General features: G+C 44.5%; 2 protein-coding genes and 1 pseudogene across 5 annotated transcripts in view; 2 read left to right on the forward strand and 1 right to left on the reverse strand.

The window, feature by feature from the left end:
* Positions 1–7,800, forward strand: part of BCO1 (beta-carotene oxygenase 1) — a 60,068-nt gene extending 52,268 nt beyond the window's left edge. The window contains exon 12 of the transcript XR_568352.2: positions 7,643–7,800. The gene's annotated coding sequence lies outside the window, so the exon portion shown is untranslated. The remainder of the gene's footprint in view (positions 1–7,642) is intronic.
* Positions 7,801–11,868: 4,068 nt separating this feature from the next.
* The window catches only part of GAN (gigaxonin), a 63,556-nt gene continuing 56,128 nt past the window's right edge, over positions 11,869–19,296 (forward strand). For 3 of the 4 annotated variants that reach the window (XM_040633642.1, XM_040633640.1, XM_040633641.1), the window contains exon 1: positions 11,869–12,038. In XM_040633642.1, coding sequence (XP_040489576.1) covers positions 11,872–12,038 — 167 coding nt within the window. In that variant the 5' untranslated portion in view covers positions 11,869–11,871. The remainder of the gene's footprint in view (positions 12,039–19,296) is intronic. The other variant, XM_040633643.1, reaches the window with a different exon arrangement.
* LOC103662129 lies at positions 15,752–17,039 on the reverse strand (annotated as a pseudogene).

Here is a 19,296-nt window from a genome sequence, read left to right on the forward strand (position 1 = left end):
TGGCTGCAGAAGGGTCTTGAGCCCCTGAGGGGGCATGGGGGAGGGGCTTCACAGTGCCCATGAGCTTCCTGAAACTGCATGTGAACTCATGTATATGTATGTTCTTAAGGAGGGTAGAGTCCATTGCTTGAATCAGCTTCTCAACAGGAAAAGAGGAGAACTTCTGCACTGCCACCGCTGTGAGGATTCTGTGAGTCTGTGACTGATGACATACAGCTCAAATTAATAGGCTGCACACAGCTCAGGAACGAAAGGCATGCCCCCCTCTCACCACCCTACCCGCTAACAAGTCCCCACGCTACTGTGTTAAAGATGCTGAAGCAGGCACTGGTTCAAATCTCAAGTTGACCAGTCTCAATTTTCGCAAGACTCTGGGCATTTCTTGAGGGCCCAATTGTTCACATTGGTAGAATTGGGATTCCTCTACTATCTTCGATTTTTGTGTGAATATGAAAAGTCTGCAAGGGTACAAAATGCTGTAGAATGGTGAAGTATTAATGATAAAGAAAATATGTGCCCTTTTGTTGCTATGTGGCAACAGAATGGATTGTTTCCTATGCCTGCCTGCCATCCATCCATTCATCTATCCATCTATCCATCCACCTATCCCATAAATATCTGCTTCCTCACAACATGCATAAAAGCTACTGTGTATGTGATAAAAAGCTTTGTATTAAACACTAATCCTCATTTTAAAAAGTCATGAATAAACCGAGGTTCAGAGAACTCAAAACTCAAAACCTATGGGGTGCCTGGGTGGCTCAGTGGGGCACCTAGGTGCTCAGTCGCTAAGCGTCTGCCTTCGGCCCAGGGTGTCATCCCAGAGTCCTGATATCGAGCCCCACATCAGGCTCCTCCGCTGGGAGCCTGCTTCTTCTTCTCCCGCTCCCCCTGCCTGTGTTCCCTCTCTCGCTGGCTGTCTCTCTCTGTGTCAAATAAATAAATAAAATCTTAAAAAAAAAAAACAACTCAAAACCTAAAAAGTGATAGAGCAGAGCCTGATTGAAAACCTAATTCTGACTGCTACAATGGCAATATTCACCATCATCACCCACCAAAACACTCCTGAAGGCAGAAGGGAGGGGAGCTACCTCCCGGAAGGAAGGCAGGAGGACAGGTCTACCAAAGATAGCACCTTGAAATCTGTGTTTTATCTTACAATGCATGCGCATGCTATAGTACATTCCATATTATGCCCATGCTCCTTTGAATATCAAAGAATTTTCCAGCAATCTTTAAGTCCAAGTAATACTCTGGGAAGGGGGTTTCCCCCCATGTAGTTCTGCTACAATCCGCACCCCAAACAGCATTTTCCACGTCAGATGTTGGTTGTTTATTTTTGAGACTTATCTCCTGCATTGGACTAGAAGTTTCTGGAGGGCAAGAGCTGAATCTGATTCCTCCTTTCTCCCTCCTGAGACCAACTCCAGCATCCAGCATGAAACAAGCACAGAGATCATGAATTTGGCAAATACTTATTGCATGCCTGCCTAACCAAGTTCAGGTGCCATGGGACATTCAGACGGATCACTGCTCTCAAGACATTTACAGTTGAGCTGGAGAGGCCAGGCTTCCAGAATCTGCCTGGAAAGAATCTTCCCAAGACTCTTGGCACAACATTTTATTTATTTATTTATTTTTTTTTTTTAAGATTTTATTTATTTATTCGACAGAGATAGAGACAGCCAGCGAGAGAGAGGGAACACAAGCAGGGGGAGTGGGAGAGGAAGAAGCAGGCTCATAGCAGAAGAGCCTGATGTGGGGCTCGATCCCAGATCGCCGGGATCACGCCCTGAGCTGAAGGCAGACGCTTAACCGCTGTGCCACCCAGGCGCCCCGGCACAACATTTTAAAAGCTTGGGACTGTAATACAGCAATAGGAGAAATGGTAGGTAATTAGACACCAAACAAAAAGTGTCATTAAATAGGACAAATTTTGTGAAAAGTGACAACCTGTTCCTCTGGAAAGGCAGCACTGTGTCAATTAGAGAGCACACTTTGCAGTCGCAAACTACAAATTATTGCTGATGAAACGAGTGTTTCCCAACAGGGAAAAGTTGAAAGCACAGTCACCTGCTCTAGATGCTATCTATTTTGCCAGAAGGGTCTCAATCTCTGATTGCTTGGCCTTTTAGGGCCACATTCAGAACTTCAGCGGCACAGATAAACCTGTGTCCCTTTCTGATAAACATGGGTGGGTTCTGGATTTATTAGACTGAATTCGATTCATCAGATATTTACTGAGCTCACTGTGTCTGTGCAGGCCACGCCATGAGAGGCAGGGGTACGTGATGAAGGGCTCACAAACTTGGCAATGAAACAGGGAGTCAAAATCCTGGCTCCTTCGTGAATCCGCTGAGGGATGTGGAATGGAGATTTTAGCTCTCTGAGCCTTGGTTTATTAAACCATAGCATGGAGATCCTAATTCTTATCTTGTAGGTTGTTGTGAAGGTTTGTTGGGGTGATGGGCAAAAAGCTCTCCACCCAGGGAACTGCATACAAATGGGCACAAGAAGTGGTGATTGTGGAAAAATTAAGGAAGTGATTTCTAATTTTAAGAAACCTCAGGTCTGGTGAAAAGACCAGTATGTTAACAGGTAAATGTCATTAGTGTTGATGGGTGCCACTATTTTTTAAAAGTGAACATTTATTGAGCACTTACTGTGGCCCAGACACTGTGCTAAACAATTGTAGCTGGATAGGCTCATTTGTTCTGCACAAAACATTGTATAGCAGGAACCACAACTGTTCCCAGTGAAGAACGTGAGGCTTAGAGGCAGTTTAAGTAACACGCCCAGGGGCACACAGCTGGAAGGTGGTAAGAAGCAGAATTTGAACCAGCAATCTAACTCCAGAGGGAGATTTCAAGGCACAACAAGGAGAGAGAAAGAAGCCAAGAGAGGCTTCACGGAGCTGATACTAGAATGGTGAGCAGTTTTTCAGGCACCAGTCAATGGAGAAGGAGCCCGGGGAAGGAGGAAAAAGCAGCTGCAAACAGCAGGCGGGATGAACAGCTTTTTCTGTTTGGGAATTCAGGTGGGTGCATGCAGAGGGTTTGGGATGAGGATGGTGGGGATCTAGAAGATGAAGAGGGGGGCCAATGGGGACACCTCAGATGCCAGGCAGAGGGACTTGGACTTTAACCTGGAAGAAATGAAGGACCAAAGAAGGATGAGAAAGATGGGGTCACTGGAAGGCAGGGAATGTGCCCGTCTGTTAGGTTCAAAGAGGAAATGACTCTGCATACTCTATTGGAATATTCAGGCCATATCACATTTTCCAACTAAATTATGACTTTCTAGATACTGTGTGTGTGCAAGTCTCCCCTCTCCCCTACTGGCCAGTGAGTTCCTTAAATGTAAACTCTAATTGCTTTTCTTCTCCCACAAGGGCTGGGCAAGTGTAGGTACTTGAAGAATCGGATGAATGAGTGATGGCAAGCATGAACGAATAAATGAGAACTGAAGTTGTAAACTGATTTGTGAGCTGCATTTAAGAAGATGCATGTAGTTGGGGTGGGTCATGAACCTAAATGTTAAAGGGAAACAGAAAAACTTCTAGAAGAAAGCATAGGAAAATAGCATCGTGGTTGCAAAGATTTTCAAACAGAACATGAAAAGCACGAGCCATAAAAGGAAAGAGTAATAAACTCAACTTCAATAAAATTAAGAGTGTCTGTTCACCAAAGACGCTATTTAGAGTGAAAGGCAAGCCCCAGATAGAGAGAAGAAATGCATGTTCCCATATATATGACAAAGAACTCCTAAATATCACTTTGAAGAACCAATTCTTTAAAAATGAGGGACAACTCGAACAAGCACTTAAATACATGTATTTAATATATATATACACACACACTTCATAAATACATACATATATATATACATATATTAAAATACATACATATGTACATATAACACCACACACCCACCAGAATGGGTGTAAGTAAAAGACCAACACCACCAATTACAGAAGGATGCGGAGCAACTGGAACTCTCATGCATGACTGGTGGGAGTATAATTTGGTATAACCACTTTGGAAAACTGTCTGACAGTGTTTGCTGAAGCTGAATATGCCCGCCCTATGACCCAGCAGTTCAACTCTTGGGCGCATCAACACAAGAAAAAAGTGCCAACAGCCCACCCAAAGGCTTGTTCATAACAGTTCTATTATAATAGCCCTGAACTGGAAACAGTCCAAACATCCATCAACAGGAAAATGGACAAACACAGAGTGGCACAGTCACACAATGGTATAGTCACATTTATACAAAACCGACTATGGCTACAAGCAACCAAATGGAAGATTTTCGAAGACATTGTAGAGTGAAAAACACTGGATGCAAAGGTTCAAGAACAGGAGAAACCAATCAATAGTGACAGAAGTCAGACGGTGGGTTCCTCTGGGAGGTGCTGCCTGGATATGGGTCTGTGGGAGCCTCTGGGTTACTGGAAATGTTCTTTATCTTGAATTGTCTGGTGATTCCACAGGCGTGCTCATATGGAACAATTCACTGAGCCATACAGTTAAGATTACTGCACTCTATGTTACACCTCAATAAAGATGTTTTGATAGATAATATATCATACTGTTAGTTTCAAAACTTGCTGAAGAAGAGGTCTGACATATTTCAGAAAATGTAGGAATGAATTGAAATGTTAAAACAATAAAATTAAAGGCATGGAGCATGAAATACAAGGACTAGAATGGGGTGTTTCAAGGCTGGAGCAGGAAAAGGGAGTGTTAGAGGGAGTCAGAAAACAGACTATGGCTACCTAGAGCCCAGCACCAGGGAGAAAGCCTCAGAGAGGTCGTCAACCCAGATCTGCAGGGGACCGGGCAGGAGGCGAAGAGACTAGATTCTGGCGTGGAAGTCAACTTGAAGCTAATCATTCCTGGGGCTCCTTGGTGGCTCAGTCAGTTGAGCGTCTGACTCTTGATTTCAGCTCAGGTCATGATCTCAGGGTTATGAGATTGAGCCCTACGTTGGACTCTTCTGAGTGTGGAGCCTGCTTGGGATTCTCTCTCTCCCTCTGCCTTCCTCCCAAGCGTCTGACTCTTGATTTCAGCTCAGGTCATGATCTCAGGGTTATGAGATTGAGCCCTACGTTGGACTCTTCTGAGTGTGGAGCCTGCTTGGGATTCTCTCTCTCCCTCTGCCTTCCTCCCACTCATGCTCTAAGTAATTAAATCAAATCTTTAAAAAGCAGCAGCAGCAGCAGCAGCAGCAGCAGCAGCAGCTAATCATTCCTGAGCTGGGCAAGGATGCCACTGAAAACCAGGATGAGGACTGGTGGCAACAGCGACAACCAACATAACACTTAGCGTTTACTGAGCACCTACTATGTGCCAAGCCCTGTTGTCAGCACTTCACTGGAGTCATCTCCTTGAATCCTCCCAACCATTCTGTGAAGTTACTCTGGTTACCCCAAGTTTATAGAGTGCAGTAACTTCCCCAGGGCCTCCAAGGGTCAGAGAAAGAAACCCAAGGCAGGCAGGTAGGAAATCCAGTGAATTAAAGGAATTCAGATGACTTCAGACTTTTGAACAGGTCTGAGGAACAGACAGATTACTTACATGATACAGATTCTGCAGGATAGACCAGCTCATTGTACATCCAGCAGCGTATTGACCAGAATCCTAGGAAAAGAGCAGAAACGGAGTATTTTTTTATGCTTTCAGGTATGTAAACAACATGTAATACCCAAACTAAATTTAAAGGGTACAGTGTGCAAAAAGGTGCGGCTTGAATGGAGAAAGTTAAGGTTGTTGCACTGAACTTGGTTTGAAAGTAGATATTGGGGCAACCTATGCCAAGAGCTGTTATATTGTGACCTCTTACGATCTAGGAGTTTCATTTCGTGTCCTTCACGTCACTCTTGACAATTCGTCTTCCTCCACGTTGGCAATGTCAGGTTAGGCAGCAAGGGATGAAAAGATCCAGGAAGCTCCCCACTCCCCACCTTCCTTCCTTCTATTTCTTTCTTTTGATAAGTGTATTTATTACACACATATTATATTCCATGCATTGTTTTAGAGGCTGAGGATACAGTGATGAATAAAATAGGAAGTTCCTGACAGGCCTCATGAAACCTGTATTAAAGTCAGAGGAGACACACAATTCACAAATAAACATATATAATTTCAGGTAGTGATTGAATGCAGTGAAGAAAAATGAAGTTAGTTAAGTGGAGGCCTTTCTGAGGAGTTGATGTTTAAGCTCTGATCTAAGTAGAATGAAACAGCAAGCTATGAGAACATGAGGAAAGAGACTTCCAGGATCAGAAACCAGCCAGTGCAAAGGCCCTGAGGTGGGCATACCTAAGGCTTGGTCGGAGAAGAGCAAAAAGGTCAGTTTGGTTAGTGTACACTGAGGGAGAGGACAGTGGTAGGAAATGAGGTCACAGAGAAAGTAAAAGCTCACATAGGGCTTTGGAAGCCACAGGGAAGCCATTGGAAGGTTTTGCATGGGAAGCAACTTGATCTTAGGTTATGAGGAGAAAGAACTCACAAGGAAGCAAGAGAAAAAGCAAGGAAAGCAGCTAGAAGGCCATTGCAGGAGTCTAGGGGGAGTTGTTTAGAGGCTCTATCAGGGTGGTACTGGCAGAAGTTGTAAGATGAGGCTGGATTCAGGAGACTGTCTGCAGGAAGAGCTGCAAGGTTTGCTGGTAAGAACGGTATGAGAGACAGAGATCAAGGATGTCCGTAAGTTTCTGTCCTTCAGTCCTTAAATGAATGATGCTGCCACTGATTTGGGGGAATGATTAGGTTTAAGGGGTAAACCAAGAGTTTAATTTCTGACATGTTCAGTTGCAGATGCCTATTAGATATTCACTTGGAGTTGCTAGCAGGCTGTTGCTCAGTGTTCAGTGAGGGAATCATAGGAATCATCTGAAGTAATCCCTTACAGACAGAAAAATCTCAGTTCTCCCTAGTTATTAACATTTATTCATTCAGTAAATATTTCTTCAGTACCTACTGTGCGTCAGGCACTATATGGGGTGCTGGGAAGTACAGCACGGATTTGGTCAGAAACAGTCACTACCTTCATTACAACTTAATTAGTTCATTGGTTTCTGAGATACTTCTCTGAATATTGTGTAAATACATGGAATCAACTCTCAAGAGTTATAAATACGAGATGCTCTCTGACTCAGCAATTTGGAAGAGCTTAGATTTTCCGAAAGAAAGGAGCTATAAATAGATTTGGACAAATGACAGATATACCCATAAAATATGCGAAGACTGCCTTAAAATGAATCAGAAGAGACTGTTTCAACCAAATTAATGTTTACGAAGAGTCAACTTGGTGTAATGGAAAAGCTTACAGGGCTGGAAGGCAGAAGGTCTGGGCCTGTGTGTTCTGCTTCGACTAGATCACATGTATGACCTTGACTGAGTCCTTGACTCATCTTGCGTCAGTTTTCTCTTCGATAAATTAAATCTGAGAGTCGATGTTTTCTAAAAAGCCCCCAAACTATTAAGTTCTTTCTTTGCATTATTTCTTTTACTGGACTCTCATTCCTCTTTCCAACATTTATTAAAAAACAAAACCCCAAACTCCAAGGTGATTCTTCTCTTTTATGAGGGCTCATTTTTCAAAGCAAAATAAAGCTGTTTTTTTTTTTTCCTTTTTGCAGCTGGAAAATTTTCTTCTGACTGTAAAGATGGTCCGTGATCAGAAAAACACAGAGATTGAAAAGTCTCTACAATGATACCACTGAGGTAACTATATTTTCACCATCATTGTATCTACAACGTATTATGGAAGGTGCTGAATAAATATTTGTTGAATGAATGACCACTGCTAATATCTTGTGAATTTTAGTAAAAAAAAAAAAAAAAAAAAAAAAAGAGGTGGGAGAAGAAAATCCTTTGGGTGTTGTTTAGCCACTAAAGCAGAAGGGGTCAGTTAGTCACCAGGGACTGAAATGGCTGGGAGCCTACCAGATCTCAAATTACTGGTTTCACAACAGCTGAGGTCTGAAATCTATGGAATGTGGGGAAACAATAACACCAAATACACCATTCTGATGGCTGTAAACAGTATCAAGGGTGGCTCAGTTTAAGCAATAACAAGAAAGGCTACAAAACAGTCCAAGGGCTGACCAGGAGTGGCTCCTGCAGCTGATGGGAGGGCAGTCTCTGCCCCACAGATCCTTCCTCCCACGCTTGAGCCCTCTTCCTTCCATGCGTACAGTACCAGGATGAGTTTTCTTGGGGCACCTGAGCTGACCTCAACACTTAGCATCCTTTTGATTGTTAACTCCCCTCTCAGTAAACCCAGGTGATTTTCTGATTACCTCTGGAAATGAATTAAAGCCAGAACTTGTCTGCAGACCAATGCTGCATCTTTTTCTCCCACATAGAAGGAGGGCCTAATGTTGAAAAACTGGGACATTTGACATGTGGATCTGAATTTTCAGATTTCTTGAAAAACCACTGGATTTGGCCCCACTGGGCCCTTATCCCATGGAGCAATCAGCTAGAGCTGAAGGGCAGCCTCCGGTTCTGGACGGGGTGTTCCTCAGCTCCCTGTCATTCTCCTGACCCCACTGTGTTAGTTACATCCTGCCTACTGTGCTCATTTACCCAACTTGCTACCTCTAATTATGCAAAAGTACTCGAGCGGCATCTATTAAGTACCAGTCAGGGACTATGAAAGTCCCTCGGAACATAAGTGAATACAACACAGCTCCTACCTTGGAGGAGCTCACAAACCCAACTTAGAAACCAGTTAATTACAGTGTGGTAAGTTCAGCACAGAAAGCAGAATATGGCATAGCACAGGGACTCTGCCCTGAGAGGCTGCTTGGAGACCTTCATGTTGAGCTTGGTTTTGAAAGATGATGTGAGTTACTCAGGCAGGTGGGCTGTTGGGAAATATTGCCAACAGCGGGGCTGATTCTGAAAGCACATATAAGGTCTTCTGCTGATCAGCTGCCTGTTGCACAGGTGACCCTCTCAAGCCAGCAACTATTTTTTCTCTGATTGATGCAGGTCTGTCTACAGCCCTCTGCCCAGATATCCCCTGGTAATAAGAAAATCACCTTGGTTTACTGAGAGGGGAGTTAACAATCAAAAGGATGCTAAGTTTTCATGGGGGCACCTGGGTGGCTCAGTCGTTAAGCGTCTGCCTTTGGCTCAGGGCGTGATCCCGGCGTTCTGGGATCGAGCCCCACATCAGGCTCCTCCTCTGGGAGCCTGCTTCTTCCTCTCCCACTCCCCCTGCTTGTGTTCCCTCTCTCACTGGCTGTCTCTCTCTCCATCAAACAAATAAATATTAAAAAAAAGAAGAGGATGCTAAGTTTTCAATAAAGTGTTGAGGTCGGCTCCGGTGCCCCAAGAAAACTCATCCTGGTGCTGTAGGTATGGAAGGAAGAGGGCTCAAGCGTGGGAGGAAGGCCTTGGGGGGCAGAGCCTACCCCTTCCTTCCTTTTGTCAAAATGCCAGAGAAGATTCACCTCTACGAGGAAGAGCCTACCTGACTAATCCCCAGTCACCTCCAGTTATTTCAACTAAGGCAACACTCCCATTCCGGGGAAACTAGTTACCCGAGGGTAATTCTGTTATTTGGACCTTGTTTTGTTTTGGAGCCTCCTGATAGCTGAAGAGTAGACCAACATTCCATGCAATTAATAAGTATTCATCAAACATCTATATTGTATAGAAAACTCTGTAATATACATCAACTTTGACCCCCAACAACCCAGTTGAGAATGAAGGCAAAGACAAACTAAAAACAGAAGATAAAATTCAGAAAACATTTATTAAGTGCCTGGTATTCAAAATTTTGTTAATCCCTCCATCCATCCAACATTCAGTGAGCACTGCTAGGGCCCGGCACTGTGCTTAGCATAGGGAAACCAAACCACTAAAATATACAAGCTGGCCGGTGACATGGATAAATAAACCCATTTATAATAAGCTACCTGTCAGAGCAATGTTCAAAGTACAGCAACAACTTGGAGAAAGGAGTGTTCACTGCTCCCAGGGACACTGGGCAAGTATCATGGAGAAGATAAGTTGGAGCTGCTTATCTCTCTCTCTTTTTTTTTTTTTACTTTTATTGCGACGTTTTACAACATACACAAAAATACAGAAACTAGTACAATGAAACTCTATGTACTCACAACGTGCTTTAACAATTAGTATCTCATAAACACTTCTGATTCATCTATACCCTCACCTGCTTCCCTCCATCCCTTTATTTTGTTTTGAAGCCAGTCCTAGACACTTATCATTTCACCCATAAATGCTGAGCTGAGTTCGAAGGAGGAACTGGAAATGTCTAGATCTTCTGTTAATTTCCTTTTCCCCATCTATTCTGCCAGTGACTCTGCCAGAGTTATATACTCTGATTTCTGCAGTGACTCCAGAGCCTTAGCTGGTTCAGGGTAGACTCAAGGCTGTACTGGACCCTTTCAGTTGGTTGAAGAAAAAGATTGAACTGATCCAGTGAACCCCCCCCCTGCCTTATCTGAAACGCTGACCATTCTTCAGGTGCTTGGTCCTAATCGTTAAGTCTTCAGAAAAATTGCTAATTCCTTGGAAGCTTATTGAGGGTTGTACAAATGAACTATGTTTGTGCAATCGGGTTGTACAAACAACCTAGTGTTTGACAAAATGGTGGCTACATTCCAGACTCCAGTGTGCCTTTAACCTCCAGGGAAACCTCAGACCAAAGGGGCTTGCCCTGAGCTGCCCCAAAGCTGCTTCCTGTCACAACTTTGATCTTCACTGGTTTGGGACCCTAGTCACATCCGAACATCTGGTTCTCTACACACACCCTCCACCCCTTTCGCATTTCCTATCTGTCTGGAAGGTCCCAACATCCACGCAGTTACTCAACCAGACCACTATCCTGGGCTCCCTCTCCCTCACAGTTCTGTCTACTCCTTTAAAACCACCCATTATTATCCACGTCCATCACCATCTTTCAATTTAGGTCCCCGATCCCTTCGTTCATGTACTGCAATACTTAAGCATCTTTCTCCCTTTGGCACCACCACCCTCATGCTCCACGCAGCTGGGTGATCTTTATAAAACACCCTGTTCAAAACCCTTTCATAGTTCCTAACCCCTGCAGGGGGTTCTTTACCATGAACTTCTTTACCAGACAAGGAGGCTCTGCAAAATATGTTACTGCTCCAGCTTCATCCGCTACATCTCCTCCGTAGCCGGCAACCAAATGCTCTTTCTGAGGGCCTGCTTTCTCGGGTCTCTGTGCTCTTACCCGAGAAGCGCCTTTTCTGTCATCAGTAAGAAAAGCTACACACACTGCGCCCTTGCTCACACGCGTGAGATCACACGAGTCCACAACAACACGAAGAAGTCATCACCTTCATTTTGCAGATGGAGAAATTGAGGTGGGCACCTTAGCCATGGCCACACGGCTACTGAGTGGAAGAACCAAAGCTCGGATTCACACTCATGGCGCCAGAGGCCCCGGCTGAAGTACAGAGCCCCAGGTTCCCGTACACCTTCCACCGCCGCAGCAACAGTTCCTGCCGGCGGACAGCCCCTGGCGGCGCTGGGACCGCGACCAGAGGATCCAGCAAAGGAACGAGGCTTCTGATTGGCCGCTTCCGGCGACCGCCGGCGTGAGGGAGGGACCGAGGGCGCGGGGGCGTCGCGGAGAAATGACGCAACGCCGCGGCTCCTTAAAGGCGCCAGCCCCTTGCGCCGCCGATGGCGCAGGCGCGTTCCGGGGGCTCCCGCTGCTTCTCCGAGCGCTGAGAGCCGGGCCGGACGGGCGCGCGCGCGCGCGGGCTGTGCAGACAGGGCGCGCGCCGGACGCGGGCCGCTCGAGGGGTCTGGCGGGGCGGCTGGGACAGCTGGACCAAACGGCTGACGAGCCGGCGCGGAGATGGCCGAAGGCAGCGCCGTGTCCGACCCTCAGCATGCCGCGCGTCTGCTGCGAGCGCTCAGCTCTTTCCGCGAGGAGTCCCGCTTTTGCGACGCGCACCTGGTCCTCGACGGGGAGGAGATCCCCGTACAGAAGAACATCCTGGCGGCGGCCAGCCCGTACATCAGGTGAGGAGGGGGTCCGCGGCGGGCCGGGGCGGGGCCACGCTGCCTAGATCCCGGGGGCGGGCCGGGCCGGGCGTGTCCCCGGAGCCCCTGGTCCCCACCCCCCAGCCGCCCCGGTCCTCCCCGGTCACCGCTTGGCGCGGTCTTTCTCCGGGCGGATGCCCTGCCGGGCCCCCAGGACAGCCCCTTAGCTTCGGTCACCCTCGGGCCATACCCGTGCCTCTTGTGGACCCCCGGTCCCCTGGAGTTGACCCCGGAGCCCGGGCCGCAGCCCTCCCGTCCTCCCTACTCCGGTGCCCACCGCCCGGCGCTCGCCCGAGCCGCCGAGGCCCCCGGACGCCGTTCTGGGCCGCCCCGGGACCCGCACCCGCGAGCAGGGCGGGGCCTTGCCCGGGCCCGGCCCCGGCCCGCGGAACCCGGCTGAAGTTTGCCGGCCGCTCGCCTCCAAATCGCGCAGTGGGCCGGGCCCGCGCGGCGGACGGAGCCGGGCGCGCCCCTCCCGCGGAGAAGCCAAACAAACACTTCCTTACCCGCTGTGGGCAGAGGGAAAAGCCCGTGGGATCTTCTCCCTGGGATCGGCGATCCGACCCCCAAGGCCAAAGTTCCTGTCAGGCGTGTCTTTTTCCACTCCCGGTGGGAGCTACATTTAAAAGCAAGGCTGTGCGTTATAGACACACGTTAAAGTAAGCTGTAGCTAATTTTAGAGCACTTACTGTAATTCTCAGGATGCGGTTACAAGCGAGGATCATGAGATTTTGAGAGACTCAGAGGGCATTTTAAAACTTAACTAAAACAAAGCTTAACCTGATATGCGAAGTCAACTAACTAGGTTAATTAAGGGTGATAACATGGTGCTTAACCAAATGTATCAGATCTTGCAGGGGGCTATATTTTCTTATAGCAACTTTCTGCATACTGGGTTCCTCTTTTAATAAAAGAAAAAAAATACTAAAAGCTGGAGAAACTGTCCAGTAAGCGGGTTAAATATAGACTAATAGTAGAGAATGTCACTAGAATTGACAGGTCAGAAAAAGCATAATGTTGTGTACTGTATTCTTATAGTGCTTTGTCCCAGCACAACTCAGCACCCAAACTCCATTTTAACCTTTGCATTAGGAGATATCTATGCCAACTCAGAAGCAGTTCAGGTGCTCTTGCAACTTCTCTTGGCTGCGTTCTGTACATCTACTTGCACTGTTTGTGGATTTAAAAGTGGGGTGCAGGGAGTCTTCGTTAGTATGGAATTTGGATTGCCGGAATGATAGACAGCTCCTAGCTGGCAGTTTGAAGGTTTGAGCAATCAATATCAAATTGGAATCAGCACGTCAGAGTCTTTTCTGTATCCAAAGTATTCCCTGTTTGGGGAGATACTTAGCACCACTACTTTAGATACATTATTGTTGTAGTTCTGTAAGTGGCATCCAGCAAGCTTAAAAGAAAATTACAAATCGTCAAACACATGCTCTCTGTCCCCTTTCCATGTTTCAATTTTCTCCATATCTCTTTCCACGATAATATACCCTCTATTTCACTCATTTACTTTGTCCATCTTCCCCAACCACAGTGTAAGCTCAGTGAGGCCAGGGACTTTTCTTTTGTCCATTACTGTATCCCTGGCAGCCAGAAAGAACAGTGCCTAGTGGTTCAGCAAATATGTTGAGTGAGTGACTGCCTGCCTTTCTTCCCCAGCAGGTTGGACATTAGGTGATTGGCTCTGTTATATTTCATTTCGGTTGCTCAGTTATCCCTAATTGGGAAGAGCACTGGGCCTGCTTTCTCCATCCAGCTTTTACTCTTATAGCTGTGAGCTATGGGCAGATGACTTACTCTTGACTTCAGCTCACTAGTCTGATAAATGAGGGATAAAGTGTTTCTTCATCTCATTTAATATTTGACCTGTGTAGTAATATGAAATAGTGCTTTGAACTCCTCCAGGTTGGCACACAGGTCTACAAAGGTAGTGGTATTCCCTGCTGTATCTGCTGCATTAGGAAAGGTGTGGTATCCACTTGTGACATGGTGGCAAATAATGAGAATATTTAGTAATGTCAAATGTCAAATGCTGCTATTACTTATAATAGCAGTAATTTAGGTGTGAAACCTTACTAATCAAAGTGGCCAAGCGGAAAGGGACTTCAGATCTTTCCTTGTCTAATTCTGTTACTTTTCAAATAAGGAAATGGGGCTCAACGGGCCTTCATGATTTGTATTATGATGAAGTTACTAGTACTTAGTGGTTGAACTAAGATTAGACTCCTACTCTAACCATACCAAGTTACAACATTAATTCTTTGTGTAAACTCTACTGCTTATCAATTCACAGTATGTCGTAATTTAAATACTTATCAAGTACTTTTACATACTGTCTCATTTTGATTTTCACTTCCATCTTGTTTAGTAGGTAGGGCAGATATTTTTGACATTTTAATAGGGAAACGTGAATCAGTCAATGTGCTTTTGTCAGTGACTGATTTTAAGTTTATTTGACTGTTGAAGTCATGGAATGTTCTTGGTTGTCTTTTAAAATGATCAATCTCACGACTACAAAGTAATTTGATTAATCTTTATTACTACTTAGAAATAAACTGTTTAGTTATTTTTGACAGCTATGATTTCGGGCTTTTATAATGTATCCGTCTTGTTTGAAAGGAACTTTAAAGAATTGTGTTGAAACAAAATGAACGTGCATGTTCTAGCACTTGATGTTTCTTACTTTCCTTTTTGAAGCTTAAGCCTTTAGGTCGGTGATATCATTAATATGTGGATTGGGTGTTCAAAAGTTTGGTAGTCTCTGACATTTTATAAAAATTTGAGTTTTGTTACATTAGCTTTAGACTAGTTTAAGTAACTATCCTAAGCAATGTAAAGTTGTATGGTTTAGAAACAATGTTATGTATTGCTTCTGAAATGCTCAGCAGAGGGAACCAATTCAGCTTCGTCAGAGTCGGAAATTAAAGCAACTCATTTGGCATACTTTCTACGTAATATAGAAAAGTCTTTTAACCTAACTTACTGGTTTAATCATTTCCTGTGCTTTATCTTTTGTTTAGCATTTATTTTTCCTCCGGATGGTTTTAGCTATCATACACTGGAAAGACTTTCAGTATAAAAGGAAAAAAACAGAAATCTCCACTTTAGCAATAGAGCCCTAATGATAACCTGAAAGAAGGTTGTGTAGTGTATGTGTCATGCAGTGTTAGGATACAGATGCTCCTGGAAGGCAGGCAGGACCTTCCACAGCCCATCATTAAGCCCAGTAAGTGGGTGCTGCTTTCCCAGTACGCCCTCTTCCCGGCTTTTCCTCATTCTGATCCTTGAATGACGTTTTTTTTCTTTGGTTTGTTGGGAAAACTAAATCTAAATGTAGCTGATGACTTTTAAGGATGGCAAAATTGAATTCGTTGGTCTGATGACCCACAGACTCTTTCCTTTCTCAGCAACCCTGAGACCTTCTGGGAAAGGTTCCCTGAGGCTTATAGGAAATTTCCCTTTCTCTTGAATATTGCAAAGTTTGCTTTGCTTCATGTCTGAGGCTCTTCTGATTCTGGCACAATCCCATTGATCTGATAGAGAGTTCAGACTCTTTTGTGAGCTGTGGTTCTTTGGAAGTAATGTATGTGAAAAGGATTTGAAAATGAACCACTGTACAACTCTGCAGGGACATGTGCAGGTTCCTATCTTCTATTCACTTTTTTTGGAGGGGGGTTGCTATTTATTTATGACAAATATTCCACATGCATGATCCTCTCTGGTCGGAAGTTCTTTGAAATGATGCCATTGGCCTTGGCCAGTCAGAGGATAGCATCCTCTGACTCACCCAACCTGCAAATGGCCCCACAGATAGCATAGGTTTTAAACTGGCCGTTGAGGCTGCCTGTCATCTTGTCAGCCTCAGCCACGTTCACCTGGATGGACGCGTGGTCCTTGGTGCCGATGATGCAGTTGCTAGAGGAGTATTTCCACAGCACGTACAGGCGCACGAACTTGCCTGTGTCCTTCTGCACGTCGAGGGCGCACCTGCTACCACCTCCATGATCATGGGCCCAAAAAAGCCTCTATTCACTTTTGAGAATTTAGGGTTTTTTCTGGGGATCTGTTGGAACGTTAATTTATTTAGCTTTTCGTCCTGGAGAGTAAAGGGAAGAAAGATTCTCAAGATTTTTAGATCGCTTGGGTCAGCCACCAATAAGAATGGCAGTTTTTCCCCCTTGTTTTTTCAGGGAAAGCTGGTCTTGTGAGGGTAGAGTGGAGACATTGGGCCCAGAATCCAGTCTAGGTCATTTTGGTCTCCTTTTCTGGGACTTGGTCTCCTCATCTGTCCAGTGAGGTTGGCTGGGCCACATGAACAGCAAATCCCCTTGAAGTCTGAATTGTGTGGCTCCGTGCTATTTTTGTTTTGCTTTGTGTATATATGCTGTGGAGAGGGGGTCTGTTTCTCATCTTACAGCTTTATTGTATCATTTAAAGTTTTGTTGTGCATTGACACTGAAGCATTTCCTTTGTCCTGTCCTACAGGATTTGGTTGGGTATTCTGCTCTATAAACCCAGCCCCGCAGAGCTGTTTTGTAACAAGCATTTATTTTATGCTGTTACTCTGGATGTATTCCAAGGCCTAATTATCGATGAGCCTGTTTTGCCATTTAAATCTAAACTTTGACTCATAGATGACGCTGATGAACTACTTAGGGAGACTAATATGATCTCTGTAGGAAGTCCAAGTTTCAGAGCAGCATAGAAATTGTCATCATCCTTTCTTTGGGCACCTGAAACCTATCTTGTACTTGATAGGCACTAACGTCCATTAGTTTTGTCTGCTCTGTGCAGAGCATGCTGTTAGTACCCAAGTCCCTTTTCTTTCGCTTGTGCTTTGTGTTTGTGGTCACCTGCGTGTGGCTGCTCCTGTCACGGGATCTTGAATGGTGACTGTAGCCTGTTACATTCCTTAGTGCCCACAGGTTCAGCTAGAAGCTCCCAGTTCTGAGACTTCTGCTGAGTCTTGAGCATTCTTAAATTCAAATGATGACACCTGCATCTGCTGTTCCTTCATAGTGCTGGGAAATACGTCAGGCCTGAACATCTTTTAATGGATCGGGGCCTTGTTTTCATCCTGAACAACTACTTCACAAGATGAAATCTGTCCCGAAGGCCTTACAGTCGCATAATACAAAATGATTTTTTTTTCCTTCTTCTCTTCTTCCTCTTTCTCCCCCTTCTCTTCCTTCTCTTTCGCCTTCCCCTCCTTTTTAGTCTTTGCAGTCCTTTTTTTGATTAAACCTCTTTCTTATGTGAGTTTTTCAGAACTGATATTAAAGTATGTTCCATTTCAGAAGACCAAAGCAGTATCTTCTCTGGCTTCTAAGGAAACTAAGCACTTTCACATTGGAGCTCTACGTTTAACATAGATTACTCATTTCAGCTTAAACGTATTTGTTTATTTATCTGAGACTGTGGTTGTCTGCTAGTAGCAGTGAATGCTCTAATTCTGGAGAGGTTTTTGGAAGGTTTCAAATGATGAAACAAATCAATAAGATTCTTGTTAGACTAGTGAATCTGACATAAAGTTGAAATGTTGAGTGTTTAGACTTACTGTAGAACTTTCTTGAGGATTGCTAATTTGAGTAATAGTATATGTTATAGAAGTAAAACATCTCTCGTTAACACTGATGGATAGGTTCTCATTCTTTAACCTATGCCCTTTGACTTCTTCCTCCTCGTACACTTTGTATTTTCCCCTGTAAGTCCTTTTCAGTGTCTTTAAAGTAATTTCTCTTACGTAATTTAGAAAGTCAAGCAAAGTGCTTTTCCACAAACTCTGGTTCTTACAATGTAGATTTGGATAATATAGTCTAAGCATCCAGATTACAAAGCCACTCTATCCATTGTTTAAACTGTTAATCAGTTTGTCTCATGATATCAAAGTGAGGCTTAAAATCTATTTATAATCCATAAAGAAAACATAATTAGGACAAATAAGGGGTCATTTGGCTTATGAGTACTGTGAGGTTAGTCCTTCGGGGAGCCGCATGATCTTTCTGCAAGAGACAAGTCTATCATTTTGTGTACTGAAGCTGTAATATAAATGAATAATTTGTAAGTTAGAATTCTAGGTTAAGGGTGGAGACACGGAGGTGTGGGATGTGACAAGTGGCAGACTGTGGTGGCAGCCTTGAATTCACGTGCTTCCATGGGTTCTCTGTCCCCTGAGACAATGCTGAGGCCAAAGAAGGAAGGAAGTCAAAGGCTGAGGTAAAGGTGCTGTCTGTAATTCTTCGGGGTAAAGGTCATGTATCTGTCTAATGCCCTCCAGTGCTCAGCTGGAGCGCTTGACCCCTGTGCTCAGAAGAGCAGGGAGTGAAGTCTTCTTTCTTGGTATTTAGTGCCAAAAAGTGACTTAGCTATAAAATGATGGTCTAATGTTTGCTAATTCCATTCCTCTGTGGGAATAAATTATATTTTTCCCTCTATTCAAAGATATTAGAAAAATAAAATACTTAAGGAAAATAAGATCTTGGTAAAATTTTGTTAGATGAAACAGCCTTTAAGCAATAAAGCTTTGAGAGGCAGCATGTATGAAAAGTGGAAGAAGAAAGGACTGGTTTTAAAAAAGAGACTGTTGAGTAATGGGATATAGACAAATAAAATGTCCTTCGTTTTCCTCTGTAGAGTTAACGTGCTGTTGGGTATAGAACCTTAAATGTATATTTTTTGCCCACAGGTATTTTGTGATTCTTCTCAAGTACCGAGTGTTTAGGTATCTTTTTAGGAACAATTTGAAAGACCGTTTGATGCTTGTGATTTTCATGTTAGCACGGTAAGAGGACTAGAAATGTTGTGGAATGTGGTTTTGTAGTCACATGGGCATCGTCAGTAACCGGTTGCCTTTGCCTCTGAATAATTGTAAATTGTTTAGTATTCTTGAGCTCAAAATATTTTTAGACTTTTGTCACTGAAATTGTATCTGTCGGCCCTTGAATTGGAGGAAACCTCCCATTTAGGAATGTGGGGTTGGTACAAACTCTTCTGACCTGTGGAGCACGTTCACTGGGAATAGCCAGAAGTTTGAGCAAAGCAGTGCTTTGAGAGCCGAGGGGATCCTTGGTTTCCCTTTTCTCCTTGCCCACTTCTACTTCGGGTTGGAATTGGAGGCCAGGTCTTCTTGTGTAGTCTTCCATTTGGTTAGTAAAAGGAAGCGTTTCTCACCAGTGCCCAGTTTTCTTCCTACACCCAACCTAGTGTGCAAAGTTTAGACCTACCCTAGCAG

This window comes from Ursus maritimus, unplaced genomic scaffold (assembly GCF_017311325.1).
Source record: "Ursus maritimus isolate PB19 unplaced genomic scaffold, ASM1731132v1 scaffold_19, whole genome shotgun sequence".
NCBI classification, from domain to species: domain Eukaryota; kingdom Metazoa; phylum Chordata; class Mammalia; order Carnivora; family Ursidae; genus Ursus; species Ursus maritimus.